The sequence below is a fragment of the Lemur catta genome, chromosome 9 (assembly GCF_020740605.2).
Source record: "Lemur catta isolate mLemCat1 chromosome 9, mLemCat1.pri, whole genome shotgun sequence".
Taxonomy (NCBI): Eukaryota; Metazoa; Chordata; class Mammalia; order Primates; family Lemuridae; genus Lemur; species Lemur catta.
The window spans coordinates 31774434-31802382 of record NC_059136.1 but is presented as its reverse complement, the minus strand read 5'-3'; the positions used below and the strand labels follow the sequence as shown (position 1 = coordinate 31802382).

Below are 27949 nucleotides of genomic sequence, written 5' to 3'. Positions count from 1 at the left end.
CTGAAGGGCAGAACCTTAGGAGACTGTCTCAGCCTCACTACATGCCCCTAGGCCACGGGAGTCAGGCTGAGCCTGGCCAGGCCTCCAGCAGCTACCACAGCTGTTCTGAGCCTGCCTAAACCAAGCTGGAGGCTCACAATGGTTAGGTGAATCTTAGTAATGGTGATCTTTGACGACTAGAAGTCTCACAGCTCACTAGTGGATTGTAATGCAAGCAAGTCTCTGAATTCTGCCATGTATCCAAGCAGCTATTAGCAAACAGGCACAGAGACTGTCACAACCTGTCACTTGTTCAGTGAGCCCAATGAAGTCCTCGTTCTCTGTCCTTTTAGGTATTCCTATGGCACCTTGTTTGAAAGGTTTATTTAAGACAGAACCTGTAATATTCTCACAGCTGCACTCAACTCACCTTTTCATCAAAATCAGATGAACAAGAATCATTCAGATCGGTGACTAGTCACAGATTGATTTTGATATTGGTCTCAGGAAGCTGCACACTGTCTTCCTGTTCGGGTAGGTGTGAGACTGGGACATATTTAGCCAATCCACGTATTTTGAATGTTGCTAATCTGACCAATAAATATGTACATATTTCCAGAATTCATTACGCTAACTAGCAAAACCCAAGGTGTTAATTGGGGATGGAGAGAATTGAGTTATCTGTGGCTGGTGGGGGAGGTGTTCCTGGACAGCCACTTTTTAATGCTACGGGACCACTCCCAGAGCGCGGTTTCCAGTTTAGCATCCTACCCACTCTGAGGGCGTAGATTAAGACTAACCACCACAGATGGCAGCCTGTGATTTCCTTGGAAATGTTCTGGGTGTTCCACACAACACCCACCAATGCTGAAGAATCATGCCCCATGCCAACCCCTCATGTTATAGGTGTGCGTGTCCCTGCAGCCTGGAGGGTGTGTGTAGCAGGGGTGAGGAAGGAATGGAAGAGACACATGGCCATCAGAGCTGTTAGCATTTGTCAGGGAAGAGGAGGAATAACGCTGGCTTCAGTTCTGTGTCCCTTCTTACCGCCAACGATATCGCACTAGGGAAGTTTTGGGGCGTGGAACAAAGGGTCGGAAATCTGCTTTAGGAAAACTGATTTGGTGGCTTATGCATGGGGGGGACAAAGCTCTGTGTTTATCTGAGGGGCTCTGGGTATCACTGACGGCTTTGGTTCTCTCATGCATTTCTCCTGCGCTCACCTATGTACTGAACACCAGTTCTATACCAAAGATTGTGCCGGGGGTGGGGGATGTAAAATGGAACAAGGGCCAGCTCCCAACCTCAGGAGGCTCAGAGCACATCCAAGGGGCTGCACAATAGCCACCAGGTGTGCGATGAGAGAAAGGTGTTCTCTGAGTTCTGTGCAAATCCAGAGGAAGGGCATGTAACCCAGATGGGAGGGTTCAGGGAAGCCTTCCAGGAGGAGAGGTGCAGAACCTGATTCTTAAAGAATGAGTAGAGGTCAATCAGGTGAAAGAAACAAGGGTTCTAGGCAGAGACAAAAGCATGTGCAGTGCTTCAGGGACCTGATACCAACCATTCAAGGTGACTGGGAGGGGTTGTACCTTGGAGGCAGAGCTGGGCATGAGACTGCTCAGCTGTCGGGAGCCAGATAACAAGGAACCAAATTCTCAAGTCTATGTAGCTACTGCAGGATGGAGGCAAGCTTACCTTTCAGGAAGAATGCTGGGGGTGGTGCAGCTGAGGGATGGGGGGAAGCCAAGGTCAAGGTGAGCGGTCAAAGTTGAATGATGTTACGACATGGGTAAGGCCTGAGCTGGATGGTTCATGGGAGCGGATGGACTGAAGAGCAGTTTAGGAGCTAGCCTGGCGGGATACGCCTGGTGGGACACAGAGACTGATGGGTGGGAGGAGTCAAGGATGGCCGGGAAAGAGGTGGCCCCACTAACTGGTTTAGAGAGGCTATAGAAAGAGGTGTGTTTGGATGTAGAAATGGAGATGGGAGCTGAGGAAGATGAGAGCACAAAGGGCGATATCAGTTCTTTTACCTTGGTGTTCTCTGCACACTCCTATGGAGACCTGGCGATCATTTTAATAACGAAAACCAACAAGTGACTATGACTTTCCTTGTGGTGACTTACAGAGATGCTTCTGAGGACACAGTAGTCTCTGTCTATGCTGCCCAAGTGACTTTCTGGACCTACCCAGGTACTCAATGTGTAGGCTGAATTTAACTGAATTCCACTGGACTGAATTGTGTTGAAATGGGCAAAAACCAAGGCTGAAGTTAAGTCTTGCCATATTTCCCAGGCTGGAAGACACAGGGCTCCACTGCCTTGATATGGGCAAAATATGTAAGAAGGCCTGCTTCATATCACAGTTCAGTGCATTCTGGGCCAAAAATGCAGTCCGAAACCTGTGTGCACCTGTGTGGAGCACCCATTTTTCTCTGGGTGATGGAAGGCACCTATGATTTTCCACTTTATGTAAAGCAGGACACACATACCTACAAAAATAAGATGGTCTGGACAGAGTGAAAGGTACATCAACTCACCCCAGGTCAGAAACTGAGACTGCAGAGAGGCAAAGACCCTCCTCTTGGGATTTCCTAATGGAAAGGGGCAGCTATGGGGATGTCAGTGCGATTTTGCTGAGGACTCATAATCTAAATGCCCAATATTACCCCATGGTAAGCTATTTCTTAAAGTGGGCATTGGTTTTAGTCTTGGATTTGAAAACAATAAAGCATCCTAGAGATAAGACATTGTTTCTCCAACTTTCACAGGTTAAACAAGAATCACAATGCATGACCTAAAATATTTTTAAAACTTTATTTACTTTACATCAGTATTACTAAAGATTATTTTTATATATCTACATATAGTCTATATATTTATCTATCTTGAAAGAGTCAGTATATCAAATAGATTTGGGTATAAAAATATTTAAAAAATAAATTATCTGATTTCCCCTGTGAAAAGTCTAAAGCCTCATAGCCTGACCTTTATAATAAGCAAATGATGCTGTCATGAAGAGACAGTGAAAATGGAACACAACCAAGCAGGTGGCTGGCTGCCCGCTCTGTGTTGGGGCATGTGGTGAGGTCTCCTCTATAGTGTGGAGAACAAGTCTCAGAATTTCAGAGATCCAAGTCCAGGTCTCCCAGATATCATAGGTTTTCAGATATCATAGGTTTTAACTTCCCCAAACTTTTATAAATGACTTCCACCTTCTGAAGAAGGCTACGAGAGAATTATGAGTGGATCCTTTAAAGAAACATGTTATCCCAACATTGGGCAGCCTGAGAAGTTCTAGTATCCTTGTTTACTCCATTTCAGAAGTAAAACAAAACGGAAATGCAACTCAGTATTTGAGGGTCACCCCCATGGCATAGAACATGGTCATCCTTAATGGGGCTCATCACTTTGATAGCCAAATTTTCCGGATAGTTCAGTGTACACCTCTTTAAACACAAGAACTTCTAAAATTTTTACCATTCTAGATGGACCGAATTCTAAAGTACAATCATGTACCTCATGATACTTTGGGCAATGATGGGCCAAATACATGAAGTTGGGCCCATATGGTTATAACAGAGCATGTCTAGAAACCTGATATATAGCACTTGATATTGGCTTTTCAGATCAAGTAGGGGACATGACTGATATTCAGTAATGGTGCTGGGCCATTTTGTTTTCCACATGAAAATACACACACACACATACACACACATATATATATACACATACACACACACACACACATATATATATATACCATCTAGGTTTATAGGTGCATGCAACAAAATCCCATTTCTCAGAACATATCCCTGTTGTTAAGTGGTGCATGACTGTACATTATCCTCTCTCAGTGTGGCAGATAAGAGAGAGTGTGGGATTTGGAACAAAACAGGTGGGGTTTAAATTCTGGCATCAACCTCTCTTGGCTTTGATTCTTCCACCTGGAAACTGGGGACCTTACCTTATAGCATGCCTGTGATATTTAAGTTAGGTAATGTATGAAAGGTGCTCATTATAGATTTAGATTAATGATAATAACTGCTTATCAGTAACTGGCTCTTAATAGTAATAAAAACCAAAATTTGATCATGTCTTGACATCTTGGGTTGTCAGCCAGGCACCTCCTGCCACATGTGGGGCTTTTTGGCTCCATACTCTGCGCTTTCTGAGCAATTTCCTCAGCGTTTCATATCACAAGGGGGTGGGCAGGAACTAAGAGCTGAGTGGGGGCCAAAGAGGCAACACTGACCATCAAGAAATGGTGTGGCCAATCCAATCAAATCCAGGGTGGCACACGAGGGAGTATAGTTTTTAGAAAGGAAAACTGGATATTGGTAATAAGTTAAATAGTGTCAGTTGCCAACAAGTGGTTACATATCAAATGTTGAGGACTCCAGAAGACAGTTTATACACAGTATTCCTATCCTAACAATGACCACCCCCATTTACCAGTGAGGCAAGAGTGTCAGAGGGGTTAAATGATACGGAAAACTAACACAGCCCTCTAGTCCTAAGAGTCTTTTTTTCTTTAAGCCAATCTTCAATTCTTTAAGTGATTCTGTGTCAAAGGTTCACAGCCCCTCACCAAAGTGGTCCCCTTGATGCTCTGAGTGTGACACCTGAGGTCTGACCAGCTCTGGTTTGTACCAGGGAGGTGGAATAGGGCTCCAAAAAACTTTTGGGTTATATCTTATGTGAGAAACAGAGTTCTCACGCTCAGGTAAGGCCAGTGTGAGGGAGATGGGGCAGTTGTGTTAATGGTGGGTTCTTAGTGACTGCACACTGATTCTCACAAAAATAAACATCTTCCTTTGCAGGTCTGATGCCCTTGCAAGGAACTCAAGACACCATTGTCCTTTTCCAGCAGGTTTATCTCTGGAAAGGTGAGCTCCATGGTGGAAGGGGGGGTGGCTTAGCAGGACGTTGGTTGCATGAGATTGTCTGGCTCCACTTCTCATTCGCAGGGCACTCTGCTCCCCATAGGGGAATGTGGAGAGATTTATTAATACTTGCCAAGTGTATGCTTTCTGTGGAATAAGAGGGCCTCAACCCTTCATCAGATAAGACACCAAAGTTTAAAAGAAAAATAAAAAGTGTAGAAACTCAAGAAAGGATGGAGGGAGAAAGCACTAGATTCCTGTGCGATAACGTTCACTGACCACAAGCCGCCCTTGTTACCAGGAGGGGAGTTCGGAGCCACTGCAAATGCAGGAGGCATTTGTCCCAGTGTCCCTGGCCCCGGCCCAGTGTGCCTCTTTCCCTGGGGCTCAGGGCTCAGGGACAGGCCCCCGGTTGGGTGGTGTCATAGTCTCCTGTTTAAAGATCATATTGCTGTGGGCCATGGGGCAGGGTGGGACAAAACATGAGGCTCAGGCCAAGCATACACTCGGCACTTCCTTTCTGCTTATCTGTCCTCCTTCGAGTTTCAATATATTGGACAATAATAGTTCTATTATTGAGAGGTTGGATGATGTTCCACGAAAGGCCAAAGAGTGCTGACCTATGCCAAGGGCCCTGCTCCGGATCTTGTCTCAAGCACCTGGCTGTGGACCAGGAGGATTTCCCACATTGCTATTGCCATTTTGTTGACCCGAGGAGCACCACCCATTCTCCCCAACATTACAGCTACTCTCCTCTTTGTCTTCCTAGATTCTGACATGGGAGCTCGGCCTGAGTCTGCAGAATGTAGAAGAGACACGGGACTGAGGCCAGCATCTCCAGCAGAAACAGGTACCAACCCCCAATCCTTTGTATACACTTGGATGTCCACCTGGAGACAAAATGACAGTGCCAAGGATTTAATCAATGAATAGACCCATTCACATCACTCTATTCTGCAGCCACAGACTCCCCTCTAAACTTCTAACCCGATTTCCATCTCACAAACATGGGCAGCTCCTCAGATGGGTGGTTGGCACAGAAAGTAAGGCAAATTTGTTGCAAATTTACCACTGTTGTGGGAAACAAAAACAACCATAATAACAAAACTGGAAAAAAAAATTTAAAGAGCAAGATTCACCTGTCTGTGGTCAGTGGCTTCATTTATGTCAACCCTGAAGACTGTAAGGACAATGTCAATCAATATTCTGAAATTGTTTAATGAATGAGCCGTCTGTGCGAATCGGAGTGTCATGGCCACGCCAATCCAAACGTCGATAGGGACAGCACATATGTGTGTCTGAGGCTTCCCTGCCTCCACAGTCTATGGTTGTTATTCCTGAGGCGGAGCTAAAACTCAGAGAGAGGGAGAGGGAGAGGAGGGAAAAAAGGAGAGAGAGGCCAATGAGTCTGCTGGCACAGGAAGGCAGTGTGGTGCAATGAGAGCCACCACGTGATAAAGCAGATAGACTAGAGCTGCAGCCACATTCTGCCACTGGCTACCACCTGTGTGGCCATGGGTAATTTACTTACCTGCTAAGTGTAGAATGTATAGAATCTCTCATCTCATTAGGTGGCAAATGCTTGGCATATTGCCTGGTACTTAACAGATGCCCCCAAACTGCCCAGCATACAGCACTCCTGCTCTCCCCTGCCTGATCAGGGGCATTTGCTTCTGTGAGTCCCAACCTTGGCGGTGACTTTTAGGGGCAGCCACACAGCTCGTGGCGATGTAAATGTGAATGAGTTAGCGGCACTTGAGAACATTCTGTAAAATCCATCATTATACACTGTTCTAGGGCAGCGCCTACAAAACTCTCGTGTGATTTCCATAGGGAGGAATGTCTGCCCCCCTCCCTTCTAGGCAGGGAGCTTGGCCTCTGTCCAAGGCCTTGGAGGGATTTAGAGTGAATAGACAAAGCTCAGCTCGGTTTCCCCCTTCTCAGTTGATTGCATTCCTGGGCTTATAAAGATAACAGTGCCTACAGAAGAAATTGCACTGAGCCTGGGCCCGGGGGCATCTCCATGTGCTCACTTACTGGGGCTACGCTTCTCAGCATCCATGAGAATGGCCTGTCTGATTCAGAGTGCAGGGAGGAATCTTCCCCTTTCTGCTCAGGTTACCGCAATCAGTCCAAGTGAGACAAGCATAGGAAGCCAAGGAGAGTGATTGTTCTTGCCTTTAAGGGGGGTGAAAAGATTTAAGAGAACAAGTAGGAAATGTTTTTTCTTCACATGGCATGTAAACTAGGTATAAAATGAAGTGGCTATAGTATCCATTCATTCATCCAACAGACGTTTTTGGAACACATATGCTGTGGCCTTGGACGTGCATAGCCTAGTGAGAATTCCCACGTGCCAGCGACTGCATGACAATGGGGCAAGGGCTGCAATGCAGACAGGTGTCAGGTGCAGTGGGTACGCAGGGGCAGGGGGAGGCTGGGCATTCTGTTGGGGGCAGGAAAGGCTTCTCAGTGGAGCACAGAAGGATCTGCCAGACACTTCAGGGGACACCTAGGAGAAGGTGCCTGTGCCAAGTCTCTGAAGGCAAGTGTGGTTGGGGGCACCTCAGGTGTGCCTTTAGTTCTGCTGCCTTGTATTTTCTCCCTTACCTGCTGTCTTGAGAGGTGGTCTGTGCTCTCCCTGAGCTCATACCCTGTGCTAGGCACATTTCAGTGGGGAGACAGGCATGGGAACTGGCCATTAAACAGTAATGTGCAATGTGTGCTGGGGTGGTAACATGGTTTCAGGTCTCTGACAGCACCAAGCTTCTGGCCTTGCCAGCTGCTTGTAAAGCCTTTATTCCACCTGGTGGTTATTGCTAGTGAGGAAGCTCCGTCTCCATGAGCCTGCTTTATGGAGTGCAGAAGGCAGGCAGCTGAGAGATGCCCAAGTCCATGGCAAAGTAGGGCTGGATGTGGGCCTAAGGCCCCTTATTTCAGAGCCCCAGATGAATGAACATTGTAAACATGCCCCAGCTCATATCTCTGATCTGCTTCATGTCCCCACTCTAAGTCCCTCTGGAAAGACAAAGGCCTTAAAGGCTACACAGCTATCCCCCTGGGCCTGGATGTTGGGGCCCTCAGCCCTGGAGAACCTCTTTATAAGGCCACAGATGTCAGAGAAGGAGGAGACAAAGCTGCTCCTTGAAGCACAAGCAGCAGGAGCAGTCATATGGGGACTGTAAATGGCGTGGTGATGACCTAGCATTACCAGGGTTGCACGCTGCTGGGGTGCAAATCTAGGCAATCAGAGATGAGGCTCAAAATGCAGGTAGATCTCAGACTGAGGACAGAGCTTGGACTTCTGTTCTGTAGGCAGTGGGGATCCCAGGAAGGGGCTTAAACTGGGATCATGGTGTATGAAGACACAAGGAAAGACTCAGGGAATGGTTGAGCTAGATAGAACTTTCAGGTTCGGGGTTGAGCAAAGCTGAAAGCTGTTTTCTTAGATGAAGGCTGCCATATGGGAGAGAGGCTGGGCTTCCATGTGGCTTCAGAAGACAGGAGGCTCAGTGGTTAAAAGTTACAAAGAGATATACTTGATTCTACAACTCACTAACAACAAGGTGAGCTGCTGTGGTTGGCACAGAGATGTCATGCAGGGTGATGGGCATATTAGCCAGAAATCCCAAGGGGAAAGGTGCTCTGTTGGGTGAAAAGGTGGACCAGGTGGCTCCCAAGGTTCCTTCTAAACCAAGACTCTAGGATTCTGCAATTTCATAATTTTTAGGACTTTCTGGGGCCTTCGGAATATTTCCTGCCCAACCAGACTCCCAATTCTACTGACTTTACTCCTTCTCTGACCTCATTTAGGCTAAAAATGTCTCTGCCTCTGTCTCTGACTGTCTCTCTCTGTTTTTTTCTTCCTGTGTCTTTCTCATATTCACTTTATAGCAATAAGGGAAAGCAAGTTGACTCTCTCCTTTTTCAGGTTTGACAACAGAACTCTTCTCCCCTGTGGACCTTGACGGGGTCATTGTCAATGGAAACCGATCCCTGCCCAGCCAGCAGCACTGGCTTTTCAAACACCTGTTTTCAGCCCAGCAGGCAAACCTGTGGTGCCTGTCTCGTAAGTATCCTGAGACCCCATCCTTCTCCCCTGGATCCTGTGAGCAGGTGTAACAGCCTATTTGGCAACTCCTGAGAAGCATAAGATCAAAATCAGTGGTAAAACTCACGGATTATTACACTCCTAATACCATGGGTCACATAGAAGAAAGATAGGATATAACCCTTATTGTCAGGAAGTTCACAGTATACTTAATCTCTACTCTGCTCCCAGAACCTGTCATCCATCCATCTACCCATCCGTCTGTCAGTTATTGAGTATGTGTTATGTTTTGGGCCTTGTGTTTGACTTCAAGGAGAAAAAGAGCCACCACCAAAAGCATGAATCAACCATGTTCCTTGCCCTTGGAGAGCTCATGTATATTAGAGGCAGAGAGTGACATGGGCGTGGAGGCAGGGGAGATCATCCACAGTGTCCACAGATTTTACAGTCCTGTGGCCTTTGGTGTGCAGATCTTGACTGTCTCTGAGATGGTCATGGTTAGACCCAATGGAATTTTATCCTTTCACCACCCGTATTGTCGAATGTGAGGCTTACCCCTCACCCCATTTGACTCTGCCTTTATTTGGGGCCACACGGCCCCCTCCCCAGCTAGCAGAACCCCAGTGTTTTTGCTTGGGCCTTCCAGACTGCCTGGTCATGACTGTCTTGGATCTGTGCCCTAACTAGGAGGGATCCCTGCCGGGTATTTTTCCCTAGATAATCCTGTAGAGATAATTCTCCCCTGCAGGCTCCCCAAGGACTAAAAACCAACTGTTCTCTTGCCCATAGGATGTGTACAGGAACCCTCTTTCTGTCAGCTTGCAGAGATAAGAGAGAGTGCACCCTTGTACTTCACCTGCACCCTCTACCCCGAAGCCCAGGTGTGTGACAGCACCATGGAGTCTGGTGCCCAGGGCTGCAGACTGATCCTGCCCTATCGACCAAAGGCCCTGTACCGGAAGAAAGGTGGGTGCTTGGTGGGATCTGCATAAACCGTATTTCCAGTGGGCTGCTGGCTGTGGTTTTAGAAATGCCCAGATTAATTTCTTCTTTTTTAAAAAATAAAGTTATCCTTGTAGAAATGTGAAGCCATTCAGAAATCCATCAGGTTGACTATAGAGAATTGTCCTGCTCTGGAATCTCACTCCTCAGAGGGAGATGCTGTGAATGGGTGTATCAGTTAGTAGTAGCCCATATGACTGTATGCTACAGAGGATTTCAGCAGCAGTGACTGTAGCAAGATGGAAGGTGATTTTTCTCTCTGAGGACATTAGGGATGCCATTTTTTGGAGTTTTTTTCCACTCAGTACAGTCTCTGTTTCCTCCAGAAGTTGTCCCCCTCCACTCAGTGTCCGTGCTGGAGGCCTTTCTCAGATATCTGGTGACCCCTGTTTCACCACTCAAACATCAGAGGGCCCACAGCTGATCAGGCAGCTCCGAGTGTGTGGTGGCAGCTTCTTGACTTCAGGTTTCTTTGTAGGATAATCTCATTGGGCCATCCTTTGGGGGATCCTTCATGTCAGTACTTTTAGGTCCTTTCTCCAGAGAAATCGCTCAATTCTTGGCCTTGGGTAAAAGTTGGGCTGCTAGTGGTTTAGGTGTCAAATAAAGTTGGAAGGTAGGGAGGTCTCAGCATTCGCCATGTAGTCTGAATTGTGGTGCTTATGCCATTCACTCTGCCTGATGCACCCAAGAGACGCTCTCCAGAGAATGAAACTTCCACCTTCTCCCACAGTGGGGAGGGGACAGTTGTCCACTGTGGAGAGCAGAGGAGGGCGTCTGGAGACCTCGTTGTTTCTTAAAGATATTTTCAGCCAAGCCTTCTGTTCTAGGCACCTCTACATGAGTGCTGCCATGCTCCAACCCTGTGGGATTCTAAAAGGCATATTGAGTTGCTTTTTGGTTCTTCCCACAGAGAACTTGAGTCAGCCTTTTTAGGTCTATTAAGTCCATTTTTATTCCTCTATATGCTTTCTAGCTTCCAAAATCTCCTCTGTTATATCCCCTCTCTTATTCTCCTAGTCTTTGTGGGTTTACGCCTTTATAAGAATCTCTTTACTATCATTTTAGTGAGATTTGGGTTGGGAGCTGAGAGTCAGTACATGATTTTAATGTGTCATTTTGAATTAGAAGCTTTCCGTCTGGTTTTTGCTCCTTTGTCCTCATATTTTTGTGGATACAGCAAATATTTCTCTAAATAATATAATTTCTTTCTTCCTTTGTGCAGTGGTACTGAAAGATAAAGTGACAAACTTTTATACTCGCCTACCATTCCAAAAACTGACGGGGATTTCCATTAGAAACAAAGTGCCTATGTCTGAAAAATCCATTTCTAATGGGTAAGCTAATTCCACTCTACCCCTATTTTGTATTATTAAGACCCTTCTATTAATATTTCCTTAGAGAAGGTGATGCAATAACAGTTAAAGGCAGAAGCATTAAAAAAAAATTATACAGGTGTGATGGTGCATGCTATAGTCCCAGCTACTTTGGAGGCTAAGGAGGATTGCTTGAGGCCAGGAGTTCAGAGTCCAGCCTGGGCAACATCGCAAGACCCTCATCTCATAAAAACAAACAAACAAAAAAACTTTTTTAAAAAACTATAAAACTCAAAGATAAGGGGAAAAAAGATAATCAGGAACTAACCATATCATAAAACCTTGGCTAAGGTAAGTTAGTCATCTTAAACATAAAATTTAGCCCTAAACCTCCAGTTGGCTGATGGGAAAGAGACAGACTGAGCTACATCTTGTCAATTAATAAAAATTATCAAGCTCATAATGAACTTGATCCTCAAAGCCTTATAGTGCTGTATTCAGAATCTGAGAGCAAAGAGAACTTTTACTAGAACCATGAGCTTCTAAGGACTTTTTACGTATTTTATTTGTTATTTTAAAATTTCATTTTACTGTTTATTTATTTGCTCAGTTGTTCTTTCATTAGTTTAATCTCATCTATCAGAATCCCCGGAAGAGCTTTTTATAAACCACATTCCTCGGTCCTATTCTGGACCCACTGACTCAGCATTTCCTGGCATGAGGTTCAAGAATCTGAATTCTAAGGAAGTTCCCCCTGGTCATTCTTTTGTACTTTAAAATTCGAGAGTCATTCATTCATGAATTGTTGATCTAGGAAGTGTTGTTGAGTTTTGACACTGACTCATGTTGCTGGTGTTTACAATCTACTTTTGAAAATGGAGATAAAAAGATGACTCGGCGAGTCTGTCTTGAGACCTGGCTGGATACCATCGTGTGGAAGAAAAGGAGGGCTGGGGCCAGGGAGCAGCCTGACCATCGAGCTGGGACGGGAACTAGGGAAGCAGAACCTGTGCGTCTGAGCTCAGGGGAGGGTAGTTGCCTGGGGACAGTGCACGGCCCAGGGTAGCTTAGCAATGGGTTTCCAAGGAAGGAAAAGGAAGTGGCAGGTGGGCAGGTGGGCAGGTGGGCAGATGGTCAGGGCCCCAGGAGAGGGAAAGGCAGGGAGGTGGCCCACAGGCATCAGGACACAGATGCAGCCATCATTGGTGAAGCTGCCAGCAGATAAAAGCTTCAGCTGCTGGGATGTGACTTGGGTTCAGGCAAGCAGAGCGGCAAGAATGAGGCAGGGTCCCCACACCAAGAAGGGGCTGAGAAAGCTCTCAGGAGTCAGGAATGAGTGGTCAGACTGGGACATGTGGTCAGGGCAAGGGGAACTTAGCACTAAATCCCTCCTTCCATGACTATTCCTAAGAAGCCGGGGCCTAGTAGCTACATTGAGTGGGTGAGCAAGGTAGGTCCTGACAGAGAGCCTGGGTGGGCTGGCCCAGAAAACAGAAATGCATTGGTCCAGTGTGACGAGTCCACGCTGTGCAACGAGTGGGAGAAGAATTCAAGGGGAGCATGGGCTCAGATCCTGCTGCTTCAATAGCCCCCTGCTGAGTCACCCCAACTGCAAGCCCAGGGAGTCTCCCCCTTGTACAGATTCTTCCATCACTATGTTTTCCTATTCCCAGAATCCAAAACGGAGACTTTCTGCTCCCCTGAAGGGATTGTAGAAGCACAGTTAGGATCCTGGGTTAGCGTGGCTCAGTGCCTGGCACACAACAGGCACAGAATATGTGCATGATGAATGAATGCAGGAAGGAATGAGGAATGGCAAGACTACATTCCTGAGAAAAGTAGACTTTGTTTTCAGAAAGAACCTCAAAGCTAGAAATCTACTCATGCACATTGGTCAAAGCACTCCCAATTTAGGTAGTCATAAAAAAGCTGGTCCCCAAAAGTCAGAATGACTACAGCCTTGTAGGACCTGGGCCACCAGCAGAAGCCTTCGGGCCTGTTCTTTCTCTCCTTATGTCAGGTTCTTTGAATGTGAACGTCTGTGTGACATGGACCCATGCTGCACTGGCTTCGGATTTCTGAATGTTTCCCAGTTAACAGGTAATGATAACATACTCACTGTCCCCTGTGTACAGCACTTTACAGTTTAGAAAACACATTCAGATCTGTGATCTTATTTAATCCTCACCATCCCCTCTAGGGGGTAGTGAGGAGTGATCCTCACTCACAGATAAGGAAGTGGGGGCTTAGAAACGGAGGGAAGTGGCTAATAAATGTGACAGCTGGGACATGGGTCCTGGCCCAGTGATGTTCAGCTCTACACATGCAGTTCTACCGACCAGACTTCCTTCCTTCCACATGCCGCTGAGCTGTCTTCTGCTCAGCTTTCAGGCCTTGGGTCAGGTGGAGTGGACTTCAGATCTATGTTCATGATCTGTATTTAATACTTGGTTCAGTCCTTTACTAGTGGTGTCATTCTGGACAACTCAGTTAATCTCTCTGAGCCTCAGTTTCCTTATCTCTACGTAGGGATACAAATGCTACCTTCCTTCTAGGGTTGTGGGAGGATCAAATGAAATGATACAAACAGAGCCCCAGCCCAGCCCTGGGCACAGAATAGGTGCTTGGTAAATATTAGCTGCCTATTAGATCACAGGCTCCTTAAGTTCAGGTACCAGGTTTTCAGCAGTGGCTGAGATTTTACCTGAAATATAGTGTTGCACCCTGGATGACTGCTGAACAATAACTTTGCAGGATTTCTCATTCAATTCGAATATTCCATCATGCTCATTTTCTTGTTCCTGGCGGTTTTTTGCCCCAGGAGGAGAGGTGGCGTGCCTCACTCTGAGCAGCTTGGGACTCCAGATGTGCAGCGAGGAGAATGGAGGAGCCTGGCGCATTCTGGACTGTGGCTTTCCTGACATTGAAGTGCGCACCTATCCCTTTGGGTGGTACCAGAAGCCCAGTAAGTAGCCTGCCCCTGACAGCTGTGTGTGTCTTTAGTTCACTATTTCCCACGCACTAGGGCAGCATCCTTGGGTTGGGAAGTAGATTAGTCAGGATTCATTTGGTGCAAACAACAGAAACTTATTCTGTTTAATTTAAGCAGAAAAGAAATTTATTGTAAGTTTGCCCATTGCCTCAAAGGAAAGATGACAAAGTGGGCCTCAGAAAAGATGGACGTGGACCAGCTCTGTTGATGTGTTTAGCAAGAACAAACGGACGGCTTCTTCATTCTGCCACTGTTGTCACTGATCCACTGCACAGGCTCCGGTTGTTGTAGTCAATCTGTAGATTCAAGGGGGAGAGTTGGCCCTGCTTGGGCTCTGAGTCCACCCACTGCCAGAGGGCGGGTGGGGCGGCCTGACCAGTCCCAGCGATTCTGCGTGCACTGGGGGGGGGGGAAGCTTCTCAAAGCAGAGAAGGAACCGCTGCTGGACAGGCAGAATCAACAGGTGTGGACCCTGCCAGGTTCCCTTGTTCTTCTCACCTTGATTATTCATCAGGACAATGCGGCAATGGCAGTCTCAGGGAGGGAAAGGGGAACAACTGATGTGTATTTGACGATACACACAGAGTAAGGATTTCAAGGCCAAGGTGATATTGGCCCAGTGTGGGTCCTTAAGGCATGTGTGGTGACTATATCCTGGCACATTTTAGAAGTTCACTTCAAAATCAATGAAGGAATGAATGATTGGCCTCCACAGTGTGGTGGAGCAGTTACTGGACTCAGATGAGTAGACATTAGTGTTTCCCAACTCTGTCACCCACTATGGATTTGTCCTTAGGAAAGCCATACCACTTCTCCAGTTTCCCCACTGGTAAAATAAGTGAGTGAAACTCACTGTGGTCCTGTCACCTCTTACTTCCTGGGTGTTTCTGCTATGGCAGTTCCATGGAAATTAAACATCCTCTCCCTGTGTCCCAGAAGCAAATTCACAAAGATGTCCTAGATCCAAAAAGCCCTGTCAGTGCAGGAGGAGTCAAATGGAGAGCATGAGCTGAAGTTTAGTGTTTCCAACCTCTCCCACTAGTGGCTTCCTCCTGGGTTTCAGGGTAGACATAGGATGGTGCTGGCCCTTGCTTAGTATTTGCCCAAGAAATTAGAGTCATGCAATGTCTGATCTGGGAGGAGTCTTGGACCCAATATAACACTTTGCCCAAAGCAGGCAGAGAGGAGAACTGACATTCTTCGTGTGCCTACTATGTGCCAGACACATGATGGGTCATATCATTTCATGCTCATGATACCCCTGTGGAGTAGGTAGCATTTCTTCTACTTTAAGATGAGGCGGCTGTGGCATGGAAAGTGGAAGTTAGTGAGCTAGTAAGAAGCAGAGTCAGGTTGCAAGCCCAGATCTGATGATCTCAAACTTACACTCTTCCCTTTTACACTGTTGCCTCCTGGTGGGTCTTCAATATCCCATAAGTGAAATGGGATATGAAACTGTCTAAATACCTTGTCTGACTGGTTTTCCCCCAACTTAATTAACTAACAAGAAATTGGCTAATAAGTTGAAAAGAAAAAAGAATAATAAATTAACAAACCAAACCAGTTGGTGGTTTGGCCTCTGGTTCCCGAGCCAGGTCCAACCTGAAAGGTCCAGACAGGGCTCCGGGGCAGAATCTGGCCCTCAGCCTCTGTTCCTGAGCCCACCGGTCCCTACGTGTTCCTCACTTCATGGCAGATTGTTTTGAAGTTAATTATTACCAGGTTGAATGGAATCTTCCCGCTCATGTCCACCTTTAGCCTCCTGTGATTCGATCTGAATTTACTCTGTTGGCTTTTTATTTTAGTTTAACATCTTGAATTGTTTTAGGAGAAACATCAGGGTTGTGTAATGAAATAGCCTCAGTGGTTTTCTATTTAGGGAAGATTTTTCCATACATAGCAGTTTCCCTTCTTTAACTCACAGGGGCAGGGAGAAAATGCCTGCCTAGGACTTTAGCCCTGAAGGAGATCCAATGCCAGCTCTAGGGTATTTGGAGGGTTTCAGAACTGAACTCTCATCTCTCAGCACCTCCTTTCCCCATCTGTCCTCTCACCTCCTCACCTTACCAAAGCCTGAAAAATGTCATTTTCCATCTTTGTATTACTCATGGAAGAGCTGGGTAAAAAGAAGCTTAGAAAGTAATTCATTTGTTCAGAAATATAATGGGAATCAGACCAGAGTGTCCCAACATTTTGACAGGAGTTGGCAAGGAAAAGAACCCAAGGTACTCATTGTCCCAACTCATTCCATCTGTTCTGTTTCTTTTCATCTGACTTCACGGACCACTAACTTTTTCCAACATATGTTCTGTAGGGTCATTCTGGGGACTCAGGAGTTTTGACCAGGAACTACAGGGCAGGGAGTTAAAAATTCACAGAGGGGCACTCTTTCAACAAATACTGAGTGATCATCAGACATGCCTGGACTCTCTGGCATTACAAATCTAGCTTCTGTGTGTTGGGCTCTGACCATGTGCCTGGCTGGATGCCAAGAAGTTTGTAAGCATCATCTCATTTAATCCTCACATCCAAGTCAGATGAGGAAATAGGGGCTCAGGGAGGTTAAGTCACTTACCCAAGGTCACACAACAGATAGATTACAGAGTTAGAAGTTGAACCCAAGTCTTTCTGACTCTAAGTCACTGTGTTATATGGCTGAGTGTGAATAAGATGTGATTACTGTTTTCCAGGCACTCTCAGTCTAAGGAGGAGTTATAGACTGTAAAGAAATAAGCCATTCTTGTGCTGCGTCTCTCTTATTGTAAGACGTTTTAAAGCCTTGCTGAGTGTCTCTTTTGGGCCATACACTGTGCTGGGTACCGGGAAAAGTAGGGTTAATAAGATATACTCATTTTCCTTAGATGCTTACAACCTAGTGAAGAAGACATGAGGAAATATGATTGAATATAGCAGAAAAGACTAAGTACTAGAAAACATTCTTATCAATAAAGTGTCATGTGAACACAGGAGAAAGAAATTAATTCTGCCTGGGAGATGTCTTAGTCCATTTTGTACTGCTTCAACAGAATACCACAGACTAGGTCATTCATAATAAACAGAAATGTATGGCCCACAGTTCCAGAGGCTGGCAAGTCCAATATCAGGGTGCTTCTTGCATCATCATCCCATGGAGAAAGGTGGAAGGGCAGAGAGAGAGAAAGGGGGCTGAACTTGTCCTTCTATAGATACATTGATCCCACCCATGAAGGCAGAGCCCTCATAGCCTAATCACCTCTTAAATGTCCCCCCTATTAATACTATTGCAATGGCAGTTTAATTCCAACATGAGTTTTGGAGGGGACAAGCACTGAGACCATGGAGGAGATTCGGAAGTCTGTTGCTGGAGGCTCCTCTGGGCCCTCCTTGTGGCCTCGATGACTAGCTCCTGCAGTCCCCTCTGCCTGCTGGCACAGAACTGCCCCAGCAGGTGGTCTTCACACCATGTGCTGCCTGCTTTCGGTGTTTGGGCGTGTGGGGAGAGAAAGAAAAAGTGCCACAATGCCATCAGTCTCTCATTCTTCCATCCGTGACCCCTGGGTAGGAAACACCTTGGGATGCACGTATTCTGGCCTGTGTGGCTCTGCGGTTCCCCTGTCAGAACTAGAGGAGGAGGTTTGGCTGTCAGAGGATGGTGATGACGCGGTGTAGTGTGACTCCATCAGAGCAGGATAAGGTTCTTTCTCCTCCATCTTCATCAGAAGTGGGTGGTGGGGTAAGTCTTAAGACCCTGTGGACTATCTCCTCCCAAGAGCTAGGCAGAGAAAAGGAATTTTACTTCAGGAGACTGGGCTAATAAATAAGACTATTTTCCCAGCTGGGGCATGTTGGCCAGTACAAAACTATAAAAAAATCTTTTGATTCATGATATATTTTGAGCCAAAACACACTAGCTGAGTTCTGATTATTAGTATGGTCTTGGATTCTACTTTCTCTAGTAGACAAAACCACACCAGTATACTGTTGGAAAATCCCACCACTGAAGCTGACATTGTTATTACTTTTCTCGCACTCTTGTCTTTGTATTAGATAATTGCTTACATAATAGTAGGAAATAGCCTCTATGGGGCTAGGGAGGGCTTTATGCAGGAAGGGGCGCTAGGCCTGGGACTTGAAAGATGGCTAGGACCCTCACCTCTACCTCTGAGGCAGCGCTGGCTTGTGAGATGTACATTTGCTAATGGAAAAAAAACAAACTCGGTAAAATAATTTAAAGAGGTTTATTCTGAGCCAATGTGTTACCATGGCCCAGGGATCCATAAGTCCAAGAAGCCTTGAGCAAGTGGTCCCAAGGTGGTCAGGTTGTAGTTTGGATTTATGCGTTTTAGGGAGACAGGAATTTCAAGTAAAAAATCATAAATCTATACATGGAAGGTATATATTTGGTTTGGCCCAAAAAGGCAGGATGTCTCGAAGCCGAGGCTTATAGGTTATAGGTAGGTTCAGAGATTCTTTGATTGTAATTGATTAAAAAAAAATAAAGCTTTATGTAAAAGCTTGAAATGTTTTAAGTTAAGATAAGAAAGTCTGCTAATTGTAAACAAGCCAAAATATACCCGCTCAAGTGATCTGCTAAGGAAACTGATAGCCTGCAAGTGTGACTTCACATTTGTCTTGCATGGCCTTAGGTCCTATTAATAATTTAGTATCTTATTGTCCCAGAGTCTGTTTTGTCAGTCTTCTGATCTCTGTTTTAACATTACTGCTGGTCAGCTGTGTCTAAACTCCAAAAGGGAGGGGGTAGAATGAGGTATGTCTGATCTCCCTTCCCTTCATGGCTGGGAACTCAGTTTTAAGGTTTTTCTGGGGTTCCCTTGGCCAAGAGGGGGTCTGTTCAGTTGGTGGGGGGATTATGGTTTTATTTTTAGTTTGCACATTTTTACAAAGGAATTCTGATGGAGGATTTCAATAATAGACTTTGGCCTTGCTTCAAATCCATGGTTTGATCGTTCAGTGCAGCAATGTCTATATCGAGTGGTTACCATGATCCCATTAATCTTAGGTCCCCTGTTTCTGAGGACCTACCCCTAGGAAGGATCAGGAACTGATATTTATTGAACTCCTACTATGTGCCAGACACGATAGAGGCACAAGGGGTTGAAGTCCCTGCCTGACAAGGATTGGTGGTCTGGCCAAGGAGGCAGATTGAAAGAAAATGAACCTCTCTTAAGCACTCACTGTATGTCAGCCAAAACTCTAAAGCCCATTTCCCGTGTGGACTTACTCACCCATCTCATGAGGCTGCTGCGATTCCTCTCCCATCCTGAGGCGATAATCACTTTCTCTGTGATCAGAGAATCACAGCACTGTGGCTTGTGTTATTGTGGTGGGATCCCAGGGTGGGATGGGGGTGGCGGTGCTCCTTCAGAGCATGAAAGGGGAACAGAAAATTCTGCAGAAGTGACTAAAGGGGAAAGCTGGGCGTAGATACAGGGGAGTCGGGTGAGGGAGCAGCGGCCTGTTCCCAGCAATAGGCAGCAGGTGGGACGAGGTAAGTAGGTTCCTGCTGTCGCAGACATCGCAGCCTCAGAGGGAGAGACCTGCACACAGGTGACTGTAGCATAACCTTCTTACTGGGTGTGTTCACAGAACAAAGGACACAGCTAAGTCTTCGAGCATCTGTCCTGGAGGAGAAAGGCACAGGCTAGAGCAGGGAGCACCAAAAGGGGAGTCCAAAGAGCCTACAGCCACAGCCTTCTGCCTTTGCTGTCTCAAGTGAGCAGAAAGGTCCATATGTCCCAGCACAGGACCACAGAGGCTCAGCCTAAGCAAAGGTGAATGCAAACGAGGCTGTTTGAGCCCCTTCCTGGCAGTAGGACCCAGAGAGGAAACGTCAACCTTCAGAGGACCAGGGTGGAAGTGCAGGGAGTACTGAGGGGGCTGCTCTGTGGTCAAACAGTGCCCAGAGCTCAGGGCTTCCAGGAAGGGGTGAGCCTTTGGGGCTCTGGTACCTTCTGTTCTTTGCAGAGAACTAAACTGGGACTATCCGCAGCTGCAGGGCAGGGTCTTTGGTTTGTTTACAAAGTTAAAAGTGACTTCTAAAATAACAAAGCCTCCCAGTTCCTCTCTTCTGCTGAGCAAATGCATTTGGACCTTGTTGCAATTCGAGACACAGGAACAGAACCTGGAGAGGAAATGACAAGTTGTCCTAATTATGCCTCTCTGCAGCCCACGTAGAAACTCCCACATGTAGGTAGCAGTTTACTGTACAAGCCGTTCTTTGCCACCATTCACATCATCTCAACAACCGCTACCTTCTCCCAAGCACAGTCTGTTCTAGGCACAAGGCTGGCGGTTTTCCATGTAATATGTCATTTAATTCTCTAGCAGTCCGATGAGGTGGGGCCTATTGTTACCCCCATTTGGTGCTTGCTGGCAAATATTTCACAAGTGCCGAAGGTGGGGATGAAAGCTACTTTTTACTTCAGACACCAAATATGTTGGGTTTTTTCCCCATACCAACCAATTCTACAACTGTCTGGACACCAATTTGGTGTCAATTCAATTCAATTCATTCTGACACTAACTACCTGGAGTCGAAGTGAGAGCCCACAGGGATTAGTCCCAGGAGACCACCCCTCACTTCAGATGCCAATCACAAGGCTTGGGCCTCCTGTACTTCTGACCAACTGGCTGTAAGTTAAGTGGGGGTCCCATGATTCCCTCCTTGGGTTTGATAATGTGTTAGAACAGCTCACAGGACTCAGGGAAGCAGTTACCACTGCCAGTTTATTACAAAGGATATAACTCAGGAAGAGCCAAATGGAAGAGAAGTGTAGGGTGCCGGGGGCTGGGGAGGGAGCTTCCACACCCTTGTAGGCACACTGCCCTCCCAGCACCTCTATGAGTTCCCCAACTCAGAAACTCTCCCAACCTAGTTGTCTAGGGGATTTATGGAGGTTCCATTACTTATGCATAATTGATTGCATCACTGGCCGTTGGTGAAGGAGCTCCCTGCAGGGTTGGGGGTAGGGCTAAAAGTTCCAACTATCAAATAATGCCTTGGTCTTTGTGGCCACTGGCCCCTATTCTGAATCTATCTAGGGTCCCCCTGGCCCCTAGCCATCTCATTAGTGAACAAATAGATACTTTTTTCACTGCAGAGATCCCAAGGGTCTTAGAAGCTCTAGTGTCAGAAACCAATGACAAGATAAAATAGTGTAACAGAGGATGCTTCTATCACCCCTGTCACTCAGGAAATTACAAGGGTTTTAGGAACTCTATGCCAGGAACTGGGATGAAGACCAAATACATATTTCTTACTATGTTACAATATCACATGTGTTTGCCATGCTCCATGGTGTAAATATTCCCATAATGGCCGATTTCAAGCTAACAAACTTGCCGCTGCTGAAAGCAGGGCTGGGCAGGCGCCGTGCACTATTCACTGTTGAAAGCTGTGAGTTGGGTTTAGCACACTGTTGCGTGAATCCCGGGAAGGTTAGTGTGTATGGCATCTGTTTAACTCCCCCAAGGTTACACAGTAAGCGTCTTAGCAGGAGGGTCCCCAAGGGAGTTTTCAGTCCTCCCAGGGACTGAGAGTGTGGAGGTTTCCAGTGCCCCAGGCGCAGAGAAGCTGGGAACACTCAGGGCTCAGCTTGGTCCTGTACAATGAAGAAGGTCCCACTCACAGGCTAATAAGACCTATTATTTTTTCTCACTTTTACTCACTGAGAGAAAGTGAGTGAAGCCACAGCAGCAGAACTACATGACAAATGCTCTGCTGAAGTGAGATGCATGGTAATAGCCCTAGGAGATGTTCTAGAGTCCATTTAGCCACTCTCCTACTGTTAGACCTTGGTGTTTCCAGATTTCCCTTAGTATTGAGAAATGTTTCCTTTGCAAACCAAGCTTGCTTTGAATTACAAACTAAATTTCTAGAAGCTGATTTACTATATCCAGGGGCAAGGACATTTGAATGTCTTTGATACAGTTAGCCAAATTGTTCCCTGAAGATTGTACTCTCAGGATGCTTGTTCTGAGAATCTCTTCCAGGAAGAACAGACATTTTAAACAAATGACAACAAAAGAAGGTGACAAGTGTCAAGCTGGCCAGCTGGGTGTAGTGGAGCATGAGAGTAGTTATTAGTAATTATGAATGTTGTACGAGGAGCTCACAGAATGTGGGATGACAGAAGCCTGAGCTCAGTGTGGACCAGCAGCATCAGCATCTCTGGGGAACTTGCTAGAAATGCCACATCTCAGGCCCCATCCCAGACTTCCTGAATCAAACTCCCTGGGGGTGGGGCCCAGCAAGGTGTGTGTCACTGTGCCATCCAGGTGACTCCAATGTCTGGCGATGTTTGAGAACCAGGGCCTTAGGATGATGGTAGCAAGTGCTTTCAGGCAGGTAGAGCCAAGCCTGAAAAGACACAATAAGCTGAAGGCTCTAGAACCCAGAGAGGCTGGCTCTTGGCGTTTCTGACCAAAGTGAAGGAAGTGGGGGAGGAGGTGGATGTGAGGGGACTCACACAGGGACGTTGGAGACTGGAATAGAGCATGACTCTGTCCCGAGGCTTTTCATGGATGCAAACAGGGACAAGAGACATGGCAATAGTCTGTTATTATAAAATCAATAGTAAGAGTGAATAATGGGCTTATTAAGTGCTTGCTGTATGCCAAAAACTGTACATTTATCCATTCACCTAAACCTCACAACCCTGAGAGAGGTACTGTTATTACCTCCATTTTATAGACAACAAAACTAAGGCCAGAGAGGTTAAGTAATCTGCTCAAGATCACATAGCAGGAAAGTGGCCAAGTCAATCTTACCCTGGGCTGCTGACCCCAAAGCCCCTACTCTTGACTGCAGCTCCCAGTGAAGGAGGACATCCCGTGCACAGTCATAGTTTGGGCCATTGGAAGAGAAAAGAATGATGAGACTTTGAAGACTTATATTTGTTCAGAAGAGGAAGAGGGAGGGGAAGAAGATAATTTGTACTTATGTATCACATTACTGGGTATGAATGGTTTCTTATTTAATTTTTACACTATCCTCATTTTACCAATGCTATAACTGGGGTAGGACACGCCAGTTAGAAGCAGTCCCTCTACACTACTTCCCAGTGGTGTATCAAGGTTCAAATCCAGGCCTGTCTGCCCATAAGTCCTGGCTGTCCACTGTGTCATGCCGCCTGCTGGTAGTAGCTGATGTTTGTTGAGCTTATGCCATATGCCTAGCACAGTGACAGGTGCAATAAATTGCATTAACTCCTGTAATATCACAGTAATTCTTGAGGTAGGTAATACCATCCCCATTATATAGATGTAGAAACTGAGGCTCAGAATGGTTAGGTGCCTGGGCCAAGTACACAGGGTCAGTAAGTGCTGGCAGCAGGCATTTGTGGTGTTGGCCACATGTTTCTGGCTCTCCAATCTCTGGAACATGGTAGGACTACAATTCCTCACTCCTAGCTTTGGTCAATGTCATGGGCACGGAAGTGATGTGTGTCACTTCTAGGCAGAAGCTGTAAGAGCAAGACTGAAATTTACTGCTTCGGCCTTGCCCTGCTCTGGCAATTGTTGAAGCCTGGGGCAAGAAGGAGCTTGTTCGGCCTGAGCCTTGAGGAAGAAAGACATGGAGCAAAGCCCAGGATATCTGCTGTAGTCACGTGGCGAGAGGGAGAGGGACCCTTTGCTGTTTGCAGCTGCTGTGATGCTGAGATTGCTACCTCGGCGCAACCGAGCCCATCCTGACTGATACAGGGTGGTGCAGTCTGTCTGCCTTCCGAGTCCAATTTCACGATCACCATCTTATACCTCTATTAACGCCTTCAGAACTCAATGATATTGAGGGGTAGAAAAGAACTAAAAGTCTGCCTTTTTTTTCTTTTCAGTCACTCAAAATAATGCTCCCAGCTTCTGCCCTTCAGTTGTTCTGGCTTCCCTCGCAGAGAAAGGTAAGTTCGTTGCCTTTTCAATCTCTCTTATGAGAGTACTACCTCGTTCATCTTCTCTCTCTTCTTTCTCCTTTTTCCTCTTGCTTCTGTCTAGTAGTTTACAGCTTGCAAAGCACTATCACATTCATTAATTCCAGCTGCTAGGGATTATACACATGCGTAGGTAGGGCAAATACCGGCAACATGCCCGCTTTACAGATGAGGAAACTGACTCACGGAAATTCAATGATTTGCTCAAATAATGCAGCTGATTGCAAGCAGAGTGGGACTTAAGACCAGTTCTCTCAATATTCATTCTAAGGATTGTTTCACCCTGTCAAGTAATGACTACATGTGCATAGTCCTTGAGCAATGTCAAGAATGATGGTATTTGTGGCCCAAAGTGAAAGATGTCAGCTCTTTACTAGTGTAAAAGTGTTGGGGCCCACAGTTATCGGACACACAGGGCAACACTGTGACATCTAAGGAGGAAGCACTGGCTCTGAGCCCGGGAGCCCAGAGGCCCAGGAGCCCCGGAGCCCGGGCAGAGGCTGCACGTCCTCCTGCAGTTCACACTGACCCTCGCTACACATGCTCTGTTGCCCCATGGGGCATCAGGAAATGCAGGGAGGTTGGGCACAGTGGGGACATCTGGGTGCTCTGGGGGGTGGGTGAGCTGGGAGGGTTGGGGGACAGTGTGGGCCTCAACTGCAGCATCCCCTCTTCTGCTTCCCTTTGTCAAAGAGAGCTCTGCCTGGGCTGCAGACACTGCCAAGAGGCCAAGCGACGTTAATTCCTGTCCTGTGACATGATGTCTGAGGGGTCCTAGACGTCTGTCATTACAGCTCTGGCTGAAGAGCCAGAACATAGCTCATGGAGGAGGGAATTATTTAAAGCCAGGGCTGTGGCTAAAAGTATAAAAATGTCCTCAACCCAAGTTATTAGTTTCTTTGACTCAGAATAGCTAACTTTGGAGATTATATACATCTATATAAATACACACACATGCACTCACGTAAATTTTTTGAGAATTCTGTAGAGAATGTCTATGCCAAGCACTTTACATATATGATCAGGTGTTAGCTTCCTGAAGTATTGTGAGGTTGGTGCTGTTACTGCTATGTCATGGGATGGCAGAGGTGAAACTTAGAAATTAGGACACCTAACATCAAACAGATAATATATGTCCCAGCCGGATTTTAATCAAAATTGATTTTGAGTTTTATCAAGGTAATGTACAAACACAGTTGAAAAAAACAACCCCCCCCAAGAGATTTACAGTTTAAAAAACAAAACAAACTGGTATCCTGGCCCACCTCTACCCACCTGCCCTTTCCAATCCCTGTGGCTACCATCTTCAACTCTTTTAGTTATTTTTTCTCATCCTGGCCTCCATGTTTCTAAATTACAGTCATCCCTCCATATCTGTGAGTTTCATATCTGTGGATTCAACCAACCATGAATCAAAAATATTCAGAAAAAGAATTCTACAAAGTTCCAGAAAGTAAAACTTGAATTTGCTGCCAAGTACTATGTTGACTCATGTGAATGAAGCAATGTGTAGGCATTGTATGAGGTACTATAAGTAATCTAGAGATGATTGCAAGTATTTAACATAATTTTAAGGTTAAATGTATTGGGGGCTTATCAATACTTTTTTTAAAACACAATATAAATCGATTATTCTTTTCCTTCAATATTTGGAATAGTAGAAATTATTTCTGGTCCCTCCTTAGATCAACCAATACCATTTTTCATCATGTAAAACACTGAAATTTACAGACATCCCTGAAAAGGTTTTAAGTAAACGAGTGCGTCACAGTGGAATCTCAATCAGTTAATAGTGTAGATCCATTAAAAAAAAATAACTGACTATTGAAAGAAAATCTTCAAGTTAAAAACCAAAAACAAAAAACCCTCCTAAGAACTAAAACCAAGAGTGTGTTAACACTGATTCTATACTTTCATCCCCTGATTGATTAGACTCTTCCTTATCTATGTTGTAAGACGTGTTTGCTGAAATCTTCATGCCAAGTTTTTGGGATGCTTGCGTGAAGAAGCTATGCTGCTGTAGCATCTAAGGGAATATAGTGGCACCATTTCTTCCCTGATAGACTTGGTATCCAAGAGGAGCACTGAGTCCCACTCCTCTGTGTTCACCAGTGTCTTATCAGGAGATAATACTTGCTGTGAAGATCAATGACAGCTGATCCTCCCACTCCAGCCCCTACCAACATGAGGTTATCATCAGTTTGTCATTGTATGCACTGGCCTGTCACTCTTTCCATCAGAGAAGTTGTGTCTTACTTAAAAAGGGGAGGAGGGAGGAGAGGGGAGCAATGAAAAACCAGAGTCTAAAGGCACAAAGTCATGTAGCTGCTCAAGTTGGAGTTTATTATAGGGGAAATACAAATGGCTGATAAATACCAAAGAGTTTCAAAAGCAGCTTAATTTAAAAAGCACAAAGAGATTCTAGCTTTAAATGCCTAAATCTCAATGCTTTTATAGTTGCTGAGCTAAATAATGTGATTATTGAGTTTATAGATCTAAAAACTGTCACTGAAAGGTTAAAGTATCTTCTGTTTTCATGAAGTCAAACTTATGCTGCCTCAGAAATCCCCTGGGTACTGAAGTGGTGACACAGAAGTAAAGAGGTCAGTTCAAAACATTGGTGAGTCACAATGATTAAAAAAAAGGGTCAGTTTACAGATAGTCATAAAAAGAAAAGGTTATTGAAATAATTACTCAACAGCACATTTACTCTCTAAAAAGTAATCTCATGGGTTGAATTTTTAAGATCAGATTATCATAATTTTGATATTTGTCAAAATCTTGTACCTTAGGTTACTTAGAGCCAAATTTAACATCATGTGGCTTTTTCTTTACTGCACATTTGTGGAACTTAAACCGAATATATTGCTCTTTAAAAAGTAACTTTCTTTTGTTGATTGCAAAATACAAGTCTATAAATAAAACCCATATATATGTATATATATAAATGCTACTTTTATTGCAGAAGTTTGGAAATTATAAATATAGAATTTAATTTAAGTTTGAGTCTATATTGGACAAAAGCACTATGCTTTTCAAATAATTTGAAATTCACATTCATTTGCCTCTTTATTTTGATGGTGGTTTGATTTTTTTTTTTAAGTAAAATCATTGAACTTGTACAATGGTAGCATGGCAAAATCATCTGAGGTGTCCTGTATGATTGTACTTTAGCCACGGTGGACATAAATTATAAAAACTAAAGATGAAAGTGCAAGGAAGTATAAGTTCATGCTGCCTACTTCTAAAAGAACTTTCATTCTTCTTAACTATGAAACGTTACAATGCCCCTACTTCATGGGGGATTTAAATTCCATGGGGGAGTATACCAGAATTATTAGCGTTCATTTTCATCTAAGATCTTTATTCTCTAATGTTCTTGGTCCTATGGAAAAATTTCAGTATACGAAAATACTGCAGTGTTAATACCCAAGAGAAAAGCCATTATCATGTGTGTGCTGTCATCATGATCAGTGTGGTACAATTTTTAAAATAAACTATCATGCCGTTCATAAAAAAAAAAAGTATATGGGAGGATGTGCATAGGTTATATGCAAATACTATGCCATTTTATATCAGGGACTTGAGCTTCCGTGGATGTTGGTATCTACAGAAGGGTGGGTGAGTGCTGGAACCACTGCCCACTGATTCCGAGGGACAGCTGTGTAAGCGAATGCCACTATTTCTTGATTTGTTGATTTTAGAAGTGACTATTTAGCTCTTGCCTTGATAGCTGAAGACTTAGCTCTCTCTTTTTTATCACCCCCCCTTTCAATTTTCCTCCATCCTCAAAATATA

General features: G+C 45.3%; 1 protein-coding gene across 1 annotated transcript in view; it reads left to right on the top strand.

Moving 5' to 3' along the window:
* Positions 1-27949, top strand: part of TG (thyroglobulin) — a 244685-nt gene that overhangs the window by 76444 nt on the left and 140292 nt on the right. Inside the window, exons 28-35 of the mRNA XM_045561428.1 lie at positions 4802-4867; positions 5634-5714; positions 8796-8933; positions 9705-9881; positions 11143-11254; positions 13254-13333; positions 14055-14198; positions 24059-24121. Coding sequence (XP_045417384.1) covers positions 4802-4867; positions 5634-5714; positions 8796-8933; positions 9705-9881; positions 11143-11254; positions 13254-13333; positions 14055-14198; positions 24059-24121 — 861 coding nt within the window. The remainder of the gene's footprint in view (positions 1-4801; positions 4868-5633; positions 5715-8795; positions 8934-9704; positions 9882-11142; positions 11255-13253; positions 13334-14054; positions 14199-24058; positions 24122-27949) is intronic.